Source organism: Acanthisitta chloris, unplaced genomic scaffold (genome assembly GCF_000695815.1).
Source record: "Acanthisitta chloris isolate BGI_N310 unplaced genomic scaffold, ASM69581v1 scaffold23811, whole genome shotgun sequence".
Taxonomy (NCBI): Eukaryota; Metazoa; Chordata; class Aves; order Passeriformes; family Acanthisittidae; genus Acanthisitta; species Acanthisitta chloris.
In genome coordinates, this window is record NW_008657986.1 from 2058 (window position 1) to 13354 (window position 11297).

An 11297-nucleotide genomic window follows, 5' to 3' on the forward strand; every position below is an offset into this window, starting at 1 on the left:
GAAATTTTTGTTATTAATGGGAATGTTACACGGGTCCTGCTGTGCCTTGCAGAGGTCAGTCCGTGTCCCAGCTCGGCCAGGCTGCAGCCACCTTCCAGCAGAGACATGGAAAACCAGCCAGGCAGTTGGGTTGTTATTTTTTTCTCAAAAGAGAAGATTTGCCTCAAAACCTGCCAGAGGGATGTGCAGTGCACGGTCCAAAGGTTTCAAGCTCACACAGTCTGAGAATCTCTCTGGTTTCTTGTGCCTTCTTTTCAAACAAAAACAGGGAGACAGAACTATAAAAGCAAACGGGGACTGAGTCTGCCCTGGCTTAAAAAAAGGAGAATCCTTTACATGCATGTTTTAAAAAGGGCTGAGGAGCAGGCAGCCAGGCCTACAGGGAACTGCTGCACACTCCTCACTCCACTCCAAAGAGAAGGTGGTGAAAGGAGGATGAGCACAGCCATGCACACACCTGTGCACACTCACCCCCACACCTCGCAGGGCGCTTCACTGTGCCTCAGGGACAGAGAAAGTCTCCTCCTCCTGGGGTTTGCGGATCCAGCTGCCATAGCTCAGCTCCTCCAGGGTGCTGAAGAAGCACTGCTTGGCTGCCTGGTACTCCGTGGCTGCCTCCTTGGCATCTGAGTACACCGAGAGGCTCAGCAGGTCTGGGCGGTCGTGCCTGGCACTGAGTCGCTGGAACAGGGCGAACATTTCCCTCTTGGACACACGAGACACCTCCAGCTTCGGGCTGAGAGGGAAGACAAAGGCAGCAGTGAGGGGTGTGACACTCAGCAAAGCCAAGAGGAGCAGGAGGCTAAGGGAGAAGCCCACAAAGAGGGAGCTCTGGGCCCAGCAGGGTCCAGGTTGGGCAGTGCTTTGTTTTCCTTCAGGAGTGCTTGTTCACATCCATCAGAAATTCCTCCCTCCTGCCCCCCTTTCCCCAAACAGAAAAGCAGTGTCAGGAAAGGCTCTTCTTACCCATCTACTTTCCCTTTGGTGCCATCCAAGACTTCAACTTCGCTTTCATCAGCAAGACACCAATTCACTGAGGACTCCTTCGTTTTGCCTGTCTGCCTGGCCGAGTCGTACACGCTGACTCGCCCCACCTGAGGCACAGCAAGAGGGTTCCTGAACCTCATCCTGCTGTGCAGGCCTCTCACCCCTTCCATCTCCCACAGGCTCAGCTCATCCCAAAATCCTCAGAGTGGCAAGGATGAGGTTCTTGCTAAGCTGAAGGCTACTGGGGTAACTCCAGTGTCTTTTTTCCCAGCCCAAGACATTGCCAGTAACACCCAAACCATGAGGTGACACAGGGCAGTTCTTGGGGTTGGGGCAGTTCTTAGGGTTGTCCTGTGCAGTGCCAGGAGTTGGATTTGGTGAGACCTCATAGGGCCCTTCCAACTCATAATATCCCATGATTCTGGTCATTAACTCTCGCCCCTGCTGCCTGGTGATCCCCTGCAGAGCACCTTAGGGACCCCCAAACCCAGAGACAGAGGAATGGGGGACAGAAAGGTGCCACAGCTGCAGTACCTCAGGATGGTTGATGTGATATGGAGCCTGGAGCTTTGCCTGCAGTGTGCTCCCATCCCTCGCCACGCGGCAGCAGATGGCTCGGGTCAAGTGACCCTGACTGTACAGGTAACCTGAGGAGGCAGAGGTGAAGGTGTTAGGAAACAGGACAGCACAGGTGATGGAGTGGCCAAGCCCTGAGAACCTGAAAGCCTGTGGATCAGCATAGCTATGTGTCCCCTGGGTGTGTCAGATACAGTTTTCCTGCAACACTTCTCACCAAAGGCACAAACAGTTTCTGTCTCACCCTCCCAGATCACATGTGCCTCCTGAAAATCCAGAATCTTGGAGAGAAACCCACTCCACCCACAGCATGAAATCCACAGACTCCCTTTTCACTTCCAAACAGCTCTGCCAAGAATGACATTTCAGTCTGTTACTCTGCAGCCTCCACACACAAACTGCCACCACACAGGGGAGGGAGGTGTTGCTGCAGCCCAGTTGTGCCACCCCAGCCCTGAAAGGACAGAGGTCTCGTACCCAGGGTGACAGAGCTGAGGTAAACTGGCTCCAGGAAGTGTGACAGCAATGCCCCTTGCAAGCCAAGAACGTTCCAGCGCAGGATTTTGTCACTGCAGGACATGGTTCGGAGTCTCTCCCCGTGCTGGATCCCATCCCACGTGGGCACAATGTCACTGGACTCCACAGGAATGGTACCTTCCCCTGCACCAGAGAAGAAGAAAGCTTTGCTATACAGTCAGATAGTCAAGAAATCAAAACCCCATCAGCAACTGCACAGAAACTTCTGGATATCCAGAGTGACCTCTGGAGTCTGACACCAGGTTTGGGGAACAATTTGGCACTCAGTATTGAGTACAGACGAGTCATGTTCGACACACTGAAGCAGAATGAAACTGGGCTTGAAAGGGAGAAGGAAACTGCTCAAAAAGGGAAAGCAGAGACACAGCACCTTTGCAGCAAACTCCATCTGTGCTCCGGTGAGCATGGCAGAGCTAGGGAGGGAAAGGGACCCTCTAACACCCTTCCACCTACTTCCTTTGGGTCCTGAATGCTTCAAACTCCACGAGCACCACGCAGAGAAGGGGAAGGAAGCTCTGGAGCCCCAGGAGAGCTCAGAGGAGGGGACTGGGGTCACCCCACGGTGCAGGGAGGATTCTCTCACCGTTCTCCACCTTGGTGCGCAGTTTGCCTTGCTTGGGGTTCTCGAAGAGGGGCTGGTGCTGGGCTTCTCCCACCACGCCTGCCTGGTCACTGCAGGATTTGTCAAAGAGGGCTCCATCTCCACATGGTGCTGTGCTAGAAAACAAACCCTCCCTGGTTAGCACTGCCAGGACACAGCCAGGGCTGTGGCAGTTGGCACTCTCTCCCTGCCCACAAACCTGACATAGAGGTGAAAGGTGACATTGCTCTTGATTCTGAGTCTGTTCCCTCCTGCTGGCTCTAAAATGCTCTCCTCTGCAGAGGAAGGATTAGATGGGTCATACTTCATCAACTCACTGTAGAGAAACCTGAAAATAACACCAGCCTGTCATAAGGCTGCTCTGCTCCCCAGACAAGGGGACAGGCAGTCGACAGGCAGGACCCATGTCACCTGCTCCTGCTGCATGGCAGAGCAGAGGCCTTGGCTTCCCAAGCATCCTCCGCCACCAAACAGGGCTTGATGCACAAAAAGGGCAGAAATCCAGCAGATTCTTTGAGAGGACATGGTGGCAAAGCAGTGTTGTGCCCAGAGGGAAGTGCTGGCAGCAGGGGGGGAAGGAGCCTGGCTGGCTGCTGCTTGCCAGCACCTGATCCTTCAGGGTTGTTAAACCAGCACCTTTAGTCAGCACCAAGTTGGCATTAAGGATAAACAGCCCCACAGGCAGCTGAACTCAAGTGATATCATTAGCACAAGCCCATGATCTGTTTACAATGACAGAGACTTTTATGGCTGCCTCTGGCCAGGGAAAAACCAACACAGCATCAAGGACTAAAGAACAACTGCAGCTTCCCAGAGAGCCCTCGAGCAGAGCCTGTGCAGGGACTGATTTGAGGAGGAGAGGAGGAGCTCACTGACAGGCTCTGCTGTGCCAGAGCTGCCACTGCTGTCAAGACTAACAGCTGAGACAGACAGTCAGCAAGACACAATCCTGATTCATCACTTCCCAGGGACCTGCCCTCAACACCTTCCCGTGCTGAGGAAAGCACAGAGGCAGCACTGAAGGCTTGAAGGCAGCAGTTGGCTGTGCTGTCAGAACTGAAGGGCAGACAGGAACCAGGCAGCCCTGCTTCACCTCGCTTCAGTTTCTACAAACTCCCAAGTGCCACAGTGGATGTTTATACAGAGAAATCTGCAGTTTAGGTGGAAAAAAACCCTTTCCAAGCCCTGAAAAAATATTGCTGACTTATCAAGGCAAACCATGCAGTGTGTTTGCCCGAATCCTTCCACACCCAGACCCAGGAAGGGACCTGTGCTCAGGCTGGAGAGTGCCCTGAGCCCCAGCAGCCTCAGCAGGAGGCTTCATTCTAAGTACATCAGACGCAGCCCTTGGGCTCCTGATGAGTCTCCTGTTTGGTTCTAACTTGGGCACCATTGGACCCTTCTTGTCAGAAATCCCTTCCCTCTGTTTAACAACACAGTGTGAGAGGAACATCTCTCAGCACAGCAAGGAACTGTTTCAGCTATACCCCTTCAGAATGGATCAGGACCTCCTGCCAGGTCCCTCTCCTGTGCCTTTGGGTTTCCCTTTTCTCACCTCACAAAGCCTCTTCGAGCAATGATTTCTGCATGACAATCATTCACTGTCTCTCCCTTCAAGCTCAGCTCTTCTCCTTTCACACAACGATTCCCTGAAAGAAAGACATAGACAGATACCAGGGCAAGTGTCAAAGTCAAGACACAGCTTCAGAGACAGAGGGAAGGGCTCATCTTGCATCAAGTCTCACTTCTTTGTGCTGCTGAGCAGCAGCATCCTGGCTATTAAATCATCACCCTGATCCAAGCAGTTAGGAAAATCAAGGGCCAAAGAGACACACCACTTTAGGGTCAGCAGAGATGGGTTTAGGGGCTCTGTCCCCTCCCTTCTACGTTGCTGCTAGGAGTGTGGCAGTTAAGCAAGGAGAAAAGGCACACACAGCTGGAAGAAGCTGAGGGATCGTGTTCTGTTCTGCTCTGATGCACACACTAGCAGGCAGCAGTGCAAGCAAAGATTAAGAGCAACGTAGCTTCAGGCACATTCCCTTTGCTCTCCCCTCTCTAACCAGATCATTTGTGACACCACATGAGCCCTGGGAACACTCTGTGCCCTCTCTGAAGGAGCTGTCAGCAACAGCCACTCCTGAGCCGTGGCTGACAGGGAATCTAGCATGGAAGTGAGCTCAGAGCGAGCTGGAGGCAGCTGTCCATACCTGTGCCAATGCTGACCACCACGCCCAGGCCCTTCTGTGCCCTCCTCATGATGATGGCAGCCAGGATCTTGCGGCCCAGGAGGCTGTGCTGGATGCGAGCGGTGAGGCCGTTGAAGCGCTGGTGGCTCAGCATGGCCAGCTGGTCGTGCAGGGTGCTGCCACTCACAGGGAGCTGCCAGGGGACACAACACACCCTCAGCAGCTCATACAACCACACGGCTCAAGAAGGAGCTAAGCTGAAGCACAGCAGAAGGCAGAGCACAGGAAACATGAGCTTTGGGCAGTGCAGTTTGGGGTTGATCACAGAGTTCTGTGCCAAGGGGTGGGTGAAGCTCTTGTCCAGTGCTTTGAGTTCTGCTTTGGCCTCATCAGAGACACAGGCTGAGAGTACTAGGGAAAACCCTCAGTGAAAAGAAACAAACCCATCCTGCCTGTTCCCTCAGCCAAGGAAATCTGTCCGTCCTTTGGAGGAATTCTGCCCATGAGGAGAGTGCAGAGTCAACTCCCATTGCAGCCCAACTCACCTCCTCCAGCAGTGCTGACTGACAAATCCTCCCTGATGGCTCTGCAATTCAGAGCCCCAGCTGCTGTGCTCAGCTGTGCAGTTCCAGAGATCACAACACTCCAAGTGTGATTTAGAGCAGTCCAGGCCTGGGACAGCCACCCTGGCACAACCAGGGCTTTGCTCTTGGCTCATGCATGACTTTTCTGAGCACAATTTTTACAGGAATTTGGAAGGAGCAATAAAAAAAGTCACAAAATTAAGGATTAACATGTCCTTACTCTACCACAGGACACATTTCAGTAGCTTGTGGAAGAACCTGAGGATAATTTAGCCCTCAAGCAGAGGCAGCAGGAGGGAAGAGTCTGCTGTGCCCTGAGGAAACATCTAACCCACTTCAGGAAAACCACTGTCAGCTTATCTACACCTCCAGGGAACAGAGACACCACAGCTGATCTTGAAGGCATCTTTCTGCTGGACTGAAAGGAGGCAGACAGGATAATCCTCTGTGGCAGAACAGGACTTGCCTCAGTGATGTTCATCCCTTCCATGCGCTCCATCTTCTCCGACTCCCCGATCAGGACCCTGAGTGCTGCATCAGCTGCCTCCTGCTTGCCCTGTTTCTTGCTGTGTGCAGTCACAGCTGGGAACCAGCGGCCTCCAACCTTTGCCTGATAGATAAACCTACAAAGAAACGAAGAAACCTGTGGGTTTCAGTCTGCTGGAGAGTGAGAGGGCAGCAGAGGGAGCTTATTGCTCTCCAGACATGAGGTTTGGCACAAGCAGCAGCTCGTCCTGTTGCCATCTCAAACTGCAGCAGCAATTTTGAGCTCTGCCCTTTCTCCAGGACAACAGCAGCAGTGCAAAATGTCCTCCTGGCCAGATGCAGAGACTTACTTGGGGTTATGGGGAGGTCCTGACTGGTCAACAAGTTTGAACTCTGCAGCAAAGCCATTGGAACGAGCATATTCCAGCAGGCCACTGATAGGGTTGACATTGAGGTACTTGATGAGCTCCCCAACACCCTTTGCCTTCACCACCTTAGATTCATCTGGAGTGGAGACCCCTAGCCCACAGCTGTGCATGGACTGGTCACTGTGGGGCTTCACAAAAGGCTGGAGAGGAGTGAGACAGGAGAAGGCTGTTAAACATTGAGCAGGTGGATTTACCACAGGCCAAGAGCAGCAGGAAGCCCCTGCCAGAGCCAGCAGGTGGCCTTGGAAATCCAGTGGAACAGGAGGAAAAAGGAGGGTGAACACCCAACCCAAAAACTTTGGGTCTTGTAAGAAGCTCTTTGTACCTGTTCAGGCAAGACATGGGGTACAGACTCTCCGGACAGAATCTTCACAGCAAGTTCTGCTGCCATTTGCTTTGCTCCTTTCTTGCTGTTTCCTACCACAGCAGGGAAAATTTGGTCACCCATTTTCACACAGTAGCTGAACCTGACAGGACATTATAGCACATGAAAAATGTTAACCATAGGTATATCTCCATCTGGTTATTATCCCCATTTCCCACTTCAATCCTTCTGGGATATCTCCAATTGAAATCTACCACAACGGGCCTACACACTCCCAGCACAGCAGCACCAGGGAGGGTATAGGACTGGAACCTGCTCCTGCTCTGGCACAAGAAACAGGAGAGAGAAAGGGCATTGCTTTGGGTCTCTTTCTGGAGGCAGATGTCCTGGAGGAGCCATGCCTGGAACCCTGGGACAAGAGGAACACTCAGCCCAGGGCTGAGTCCAGAGATGTGGGCTGAGGGGGAAGGACAGCGAAGAAAGGTTTCTCTCCTCCCCAGAGCTGACATACCTAGGATCATGGGGTGGGCCCTCCTGAGCCAGCAGCTGGAATTCAACTATGTTCCCTGATTTCTGCCCATACTCCATGAGGATGCTGATGGGATGCTTCCCAGGAAGGAGGCTGAGCTGAGCTGCTGCAGGCAACGGCTCCGGCTGCGAAGGCTACGGCAAGGAGAGGGAGGGAAGCAGTGTCAGTCTAACAGTGGTTAGGTATTAGGAAGAAGTTTTCCCTGTGAGGGTGGTGCGACACTGTGCCAGGTTGTCCAGGGAGGCTCTGGGTGCCCCAGCTCTGGCAGTGTTCATTCCAGGCTGGATCAAGCCTTGAGCAACCTGCTCTGGTATGTGTTGTCCCTGTGTTGGGACTAGATGATCTATAAGGTCTATTCCAACCCCTTAACACACTCTGATAGTGTCTGAGCAGCCTCACAAGCAAAGAAAACAGGACTCACCAGTTCTGGTTCAGATCTGTCAGAGGGAAATGGCTCTTCACATTTAATTCCACTGTGCCTTCCATTCTCTGCTTCACTCATCAGGACCTTCATGGCATTGGCTGCTGCCTCCTGCTTGGCCAGTTTCTTGCTCGCACCCTCTGCTGCAGGAAACTTGCGCCCATTGATCACTGCCTGGAACTTAAACCTTGGGAGGAGAGAACCAGAGAGGTAAGGCAAGAGGCAGAGGTGTGGTTGGTCTCAGAGTCCCTTGGAATTCAAGGGAGAACAACCAGTTTCTGGCTGGGAGAGCAAAACCACACATTGCTGTGTGCAGAAGGCCACAACACAGAGTCACAGAGGTTGGAAAAGTCCTCTGAGATCATCAAGTCCAACCTGTATCCCATTGAATTTAAGGGTTGGAATGGACATTACAGATCATCTAGTTCCAACCCCCTGCCCTGGGCAGGGACACCTCCTCACTAGATCAGAATGTTCAAGAACTCATCCAACCTGGCCCTGAACACTGCCAGGGTCGGGGCAGCTACCACGTCCCTGGGCAACCTGTGCCAGTGTCTCACCACCCTCACAGGAAAAAAACTTTAGTTTTCTAATCTCCAAGCTAAACTTCCACTCCTTCAGTTTGAATCCAATTCCCCTTGTCCTATCACTGCAGTTCCTAACAAAGAGCCCCTCCCTGGCTCCCTTGTAGCCCCTTCAGATACTGAAAAGGTGCTCTGAGGTCTCCACGCAGTCTCCTCTTCTTCAGGCTGAACAGCCCCAACTTCCTCAGCCTGTCCATCACCACCTTGTCAGCACTGAGTGCCATGTCCAATTGTGTCTCAAACTCCTCCAGGGATGGTGACTCCACCATCTCCCTGGACAGCCCCTTCCAACACCTGACAGTCCTCTGCATGGACAAATTCTTCCTGATGTCCAACCTGAGCCTCCCCTGGTGCAGCTTGAGGCCGTTTCCTCTTGTTCTGTCACCTAGGAGCAGAGCCTGACCCCACCTGCTCCACCCTCCTGTCATCGAGTTGTAGAGAGCAATGAGGTTCTCCCTGAGACTCTTTTTCTCCAGGCTGAGCACTCCCAGCTCCCTCAGGAGTTCTCCAGCTCCTTTCCTAGCTCCATTCCCTTCCCTGGACACTCTCTAGCCCCTCAAGGTCTTTCTTGCCAAGAGGACCCAGATCTGGACCAGCAGCAAGGGAACAGCACTGTGTCTGGACCTCATTTCATTACACTTCTAGAGGAGCAGCTCCAGACCAGCAGCAAGGGAATAGCACTGTGTCTGGACCTCATTTGATTGCATTTCCAGAGGAGCAGCTCCAGATTTTGTTCTGAAGAATCAGGGTGGATTGCCAGGAACAGGGACTGGCTGTATTGCAGTGAGCAGTTCAGCTGTGGCTCCTGCCCAGGAGTAAGGAAGCTCAAAAGCAGTCTACACTGTTCCATCTGCTCTGGTCATTTGGGGTCACTCCTCCCTGGCTGCCCAGGGCATTCACACCACCCCAGGGAGGTGTCACCTCACATACATCTCTTGCATTTGATGTTTCTGTCTCTCTGCTTCCTGTGAACTCTAACAAACAAAGCTCCTCTTCCATCCTCCAGCCTTGGAAACCTGCTTCCAAGCAGAATGGGCCAAACCAGATCTGGGGAGGATGTTGGGGCTGAATCCATTCAGATCCCTCCTTAAAACAATCCAAATAAACCCCTAGAACATCATCTTGAGAAATGAGGCCAATTTTCCTGTCTAGTGGATCTATTGACAAGTTCCAGAGTGGCACATGTGGTGCCTTTCACTGTCTCACTGGTGCTCAGGACTCTGCCAGGGAAAGGAGGACTCCAGGGACTGACTCTGCAGACTCCAGTGCCATGGTATGAGCTCTGCTCATGGAATCTGCACCAGAGAAACCCCCAGAGCAGAGTCACCTCAGCTCACCCCAGACACCTGCACCCAAACATGGTTCTGGGCTCTCTCTACACCACTTCCAGGGTGAGAACACATTTGAGAGATGGCTTAGAAGTATCAGTTTCCCCCATCAAACTGAAAGGCAACTGGTTAAATGAGACAGGACCTAGTGAAGAGATCAATCCTATCTTTGCTGCTCAGAATGAGGTGCAGAGTTGCCCAAAGTGGGGTGAAGTCTTAGCCTTGTTTTATTTTTAAGCTGATGCAAATAATCAACTAGGCCAATCCTTCTGAAATGAAAGAAACATTATTGAGCTTGTCCAATTCAGGGCAGAGCTGAGTAAGTGAACTTAGATCACTGCAAACAAGAAGAGCTATGGGGATGTAAGACATTTCCTTACCTTGGCTCATGAGAGGGCCCACTCTGCTCCAGCATGGTAAACTCACAGTGCTGGTAAGTGTACTGGGAATACTCAGTGAGACCACTCACAGGGTTTTTCTCCTGACAAGCCATCAGCTTCTCCACAGGTGTGCAGAGCAAAGCAGTGTCGAACTGGGCGGCATAACTGGGGGAGCACTGGGAGTTCATAATGCGTTCTGACTCCTCAGGCTGCTTGTTGATAGTGTTCAGGTTATCTGGGATGTCATCTGTGGCCCATTTGCCATTCTCTGAGTTATCATAATTACTCAAGCTGGCGAATTCAGGCTTAATGTCCTCGGGCACAGCCACTTGCGTGTCATTGCCATCTCCCTGGGCAGGTGGTCCCAAAGGCCTTTGTCTGTTTTCTACCCCTTCCCCTCTCAATGCCATTGCTGCTGGGGAAGCCTCAGCCACCTCCTGGGGACAGGGAGAGCCAGAGGAAGGGGGACCAGCTGCCTCAGGAGGTGTGGGATTCACCACCTGTACTGCTGCACTGGCCTTCAGCCTCATCTGCATCCGCTCACGTTTCCTGTCTGTCAGAGACCACCTGGGGGGAGTCGTGTTCTGCTTGTGGACATCTCCCAACTTCTCCAGGGCACTGAGAAAGGCATTAACGTCCTTGGCCCTGGTAAACCCAATGTTCTTGGCCAGATTGAGAGCTGTTGTCTCTGCCACACTGAACAAGTAGTTGCAGATCTTCTCCTTGGTCTCAGCCATGTCTGTGTCCCCCAAGCCAAGCACACTCCTCTCCGCTCTGTCCTCCCCAGCAGGGTCTGTGCAGCTGGTGCTGTGCTCAGCAGGGCTTCTCTCCCTCCCCGAGCTGGGACTGGCAATCCTCCACAGAGGTGGTATCTCTCCCCCTTTGTGCAATTTGCCTTCCCTGAGGAGTTTGTACAAGACACGATTGATCTCTTTCTTGTGAGTTTTGAGCTTCCGTGCGAGTACATGAACTGTGCAGGTCTTTCCCTCCCCGAGCTGCCTGAAAATACTCAGGATTTCTTGCTCACAGTCTTGCCCAGTCAGAGAGAGCCTCTGAAAGTTGAGCCTGATGGTGTCAGGCTCTCTCCCCCCCCTCTCCAGCCACTGGAACTGCGGAGGGACGTGACCCGGTGAAGCCTCAGCCCAGGGGGTTTGGCTGGGGAACCTCCAGCCTCGGGCCCTGCTGCAGCCACGCTGGCACCTCCCTGCAGGGGCTGCTCCAGCTCTCCCACCTCTGCCACGTGCCTCCTCCCGGGGTCTCTGCCACTCGGCGTCCTGCTCTGCTGCCTGGTGTGAAAAGGTTTCCTGGTTAGTTCCGTGGGGGGTCTGAGGGCGGTAAAAAGTCC

General features: G+C 53.0%; 1 protein-coding gene across 1 annotated transcript; it reads right to left on the reverse strand.

The window, feature by feature from the left end:
• Positions 1-492: 492 nt before the first annotated feature.
• On the reverse strand, positions 493-11016 carry ADAR (adenosine deaminase, RNA-specific). Its single transcript, XM_009084946.1, has 14 exons — positions 9953-11016; positions 7661-7847; positions 7222-7373; positions 6711-6852; positions 6308-6525; positions 5938-6094; positions 4909-5080; positions 4257-4350; positions 2901-3029; positions 2684-2817; positions 2041-2223; positions 1522-1634; positions 967-1094; positions 493-736 (listed from the first exon to the last, which is right to left on the reverse strand). The coding sequence occupies exons 1-14, from the start codon at positions 10687-10689 to the stop codon at positions 493-495; spliced, it is 2790 nt and encodes a 929-aa protein (XP_009083194.1). The 5' UTR covers positions 10690-11016.
• Between the last annotated feature and the right edge of the window lie 281 nt (positions 11017-11297).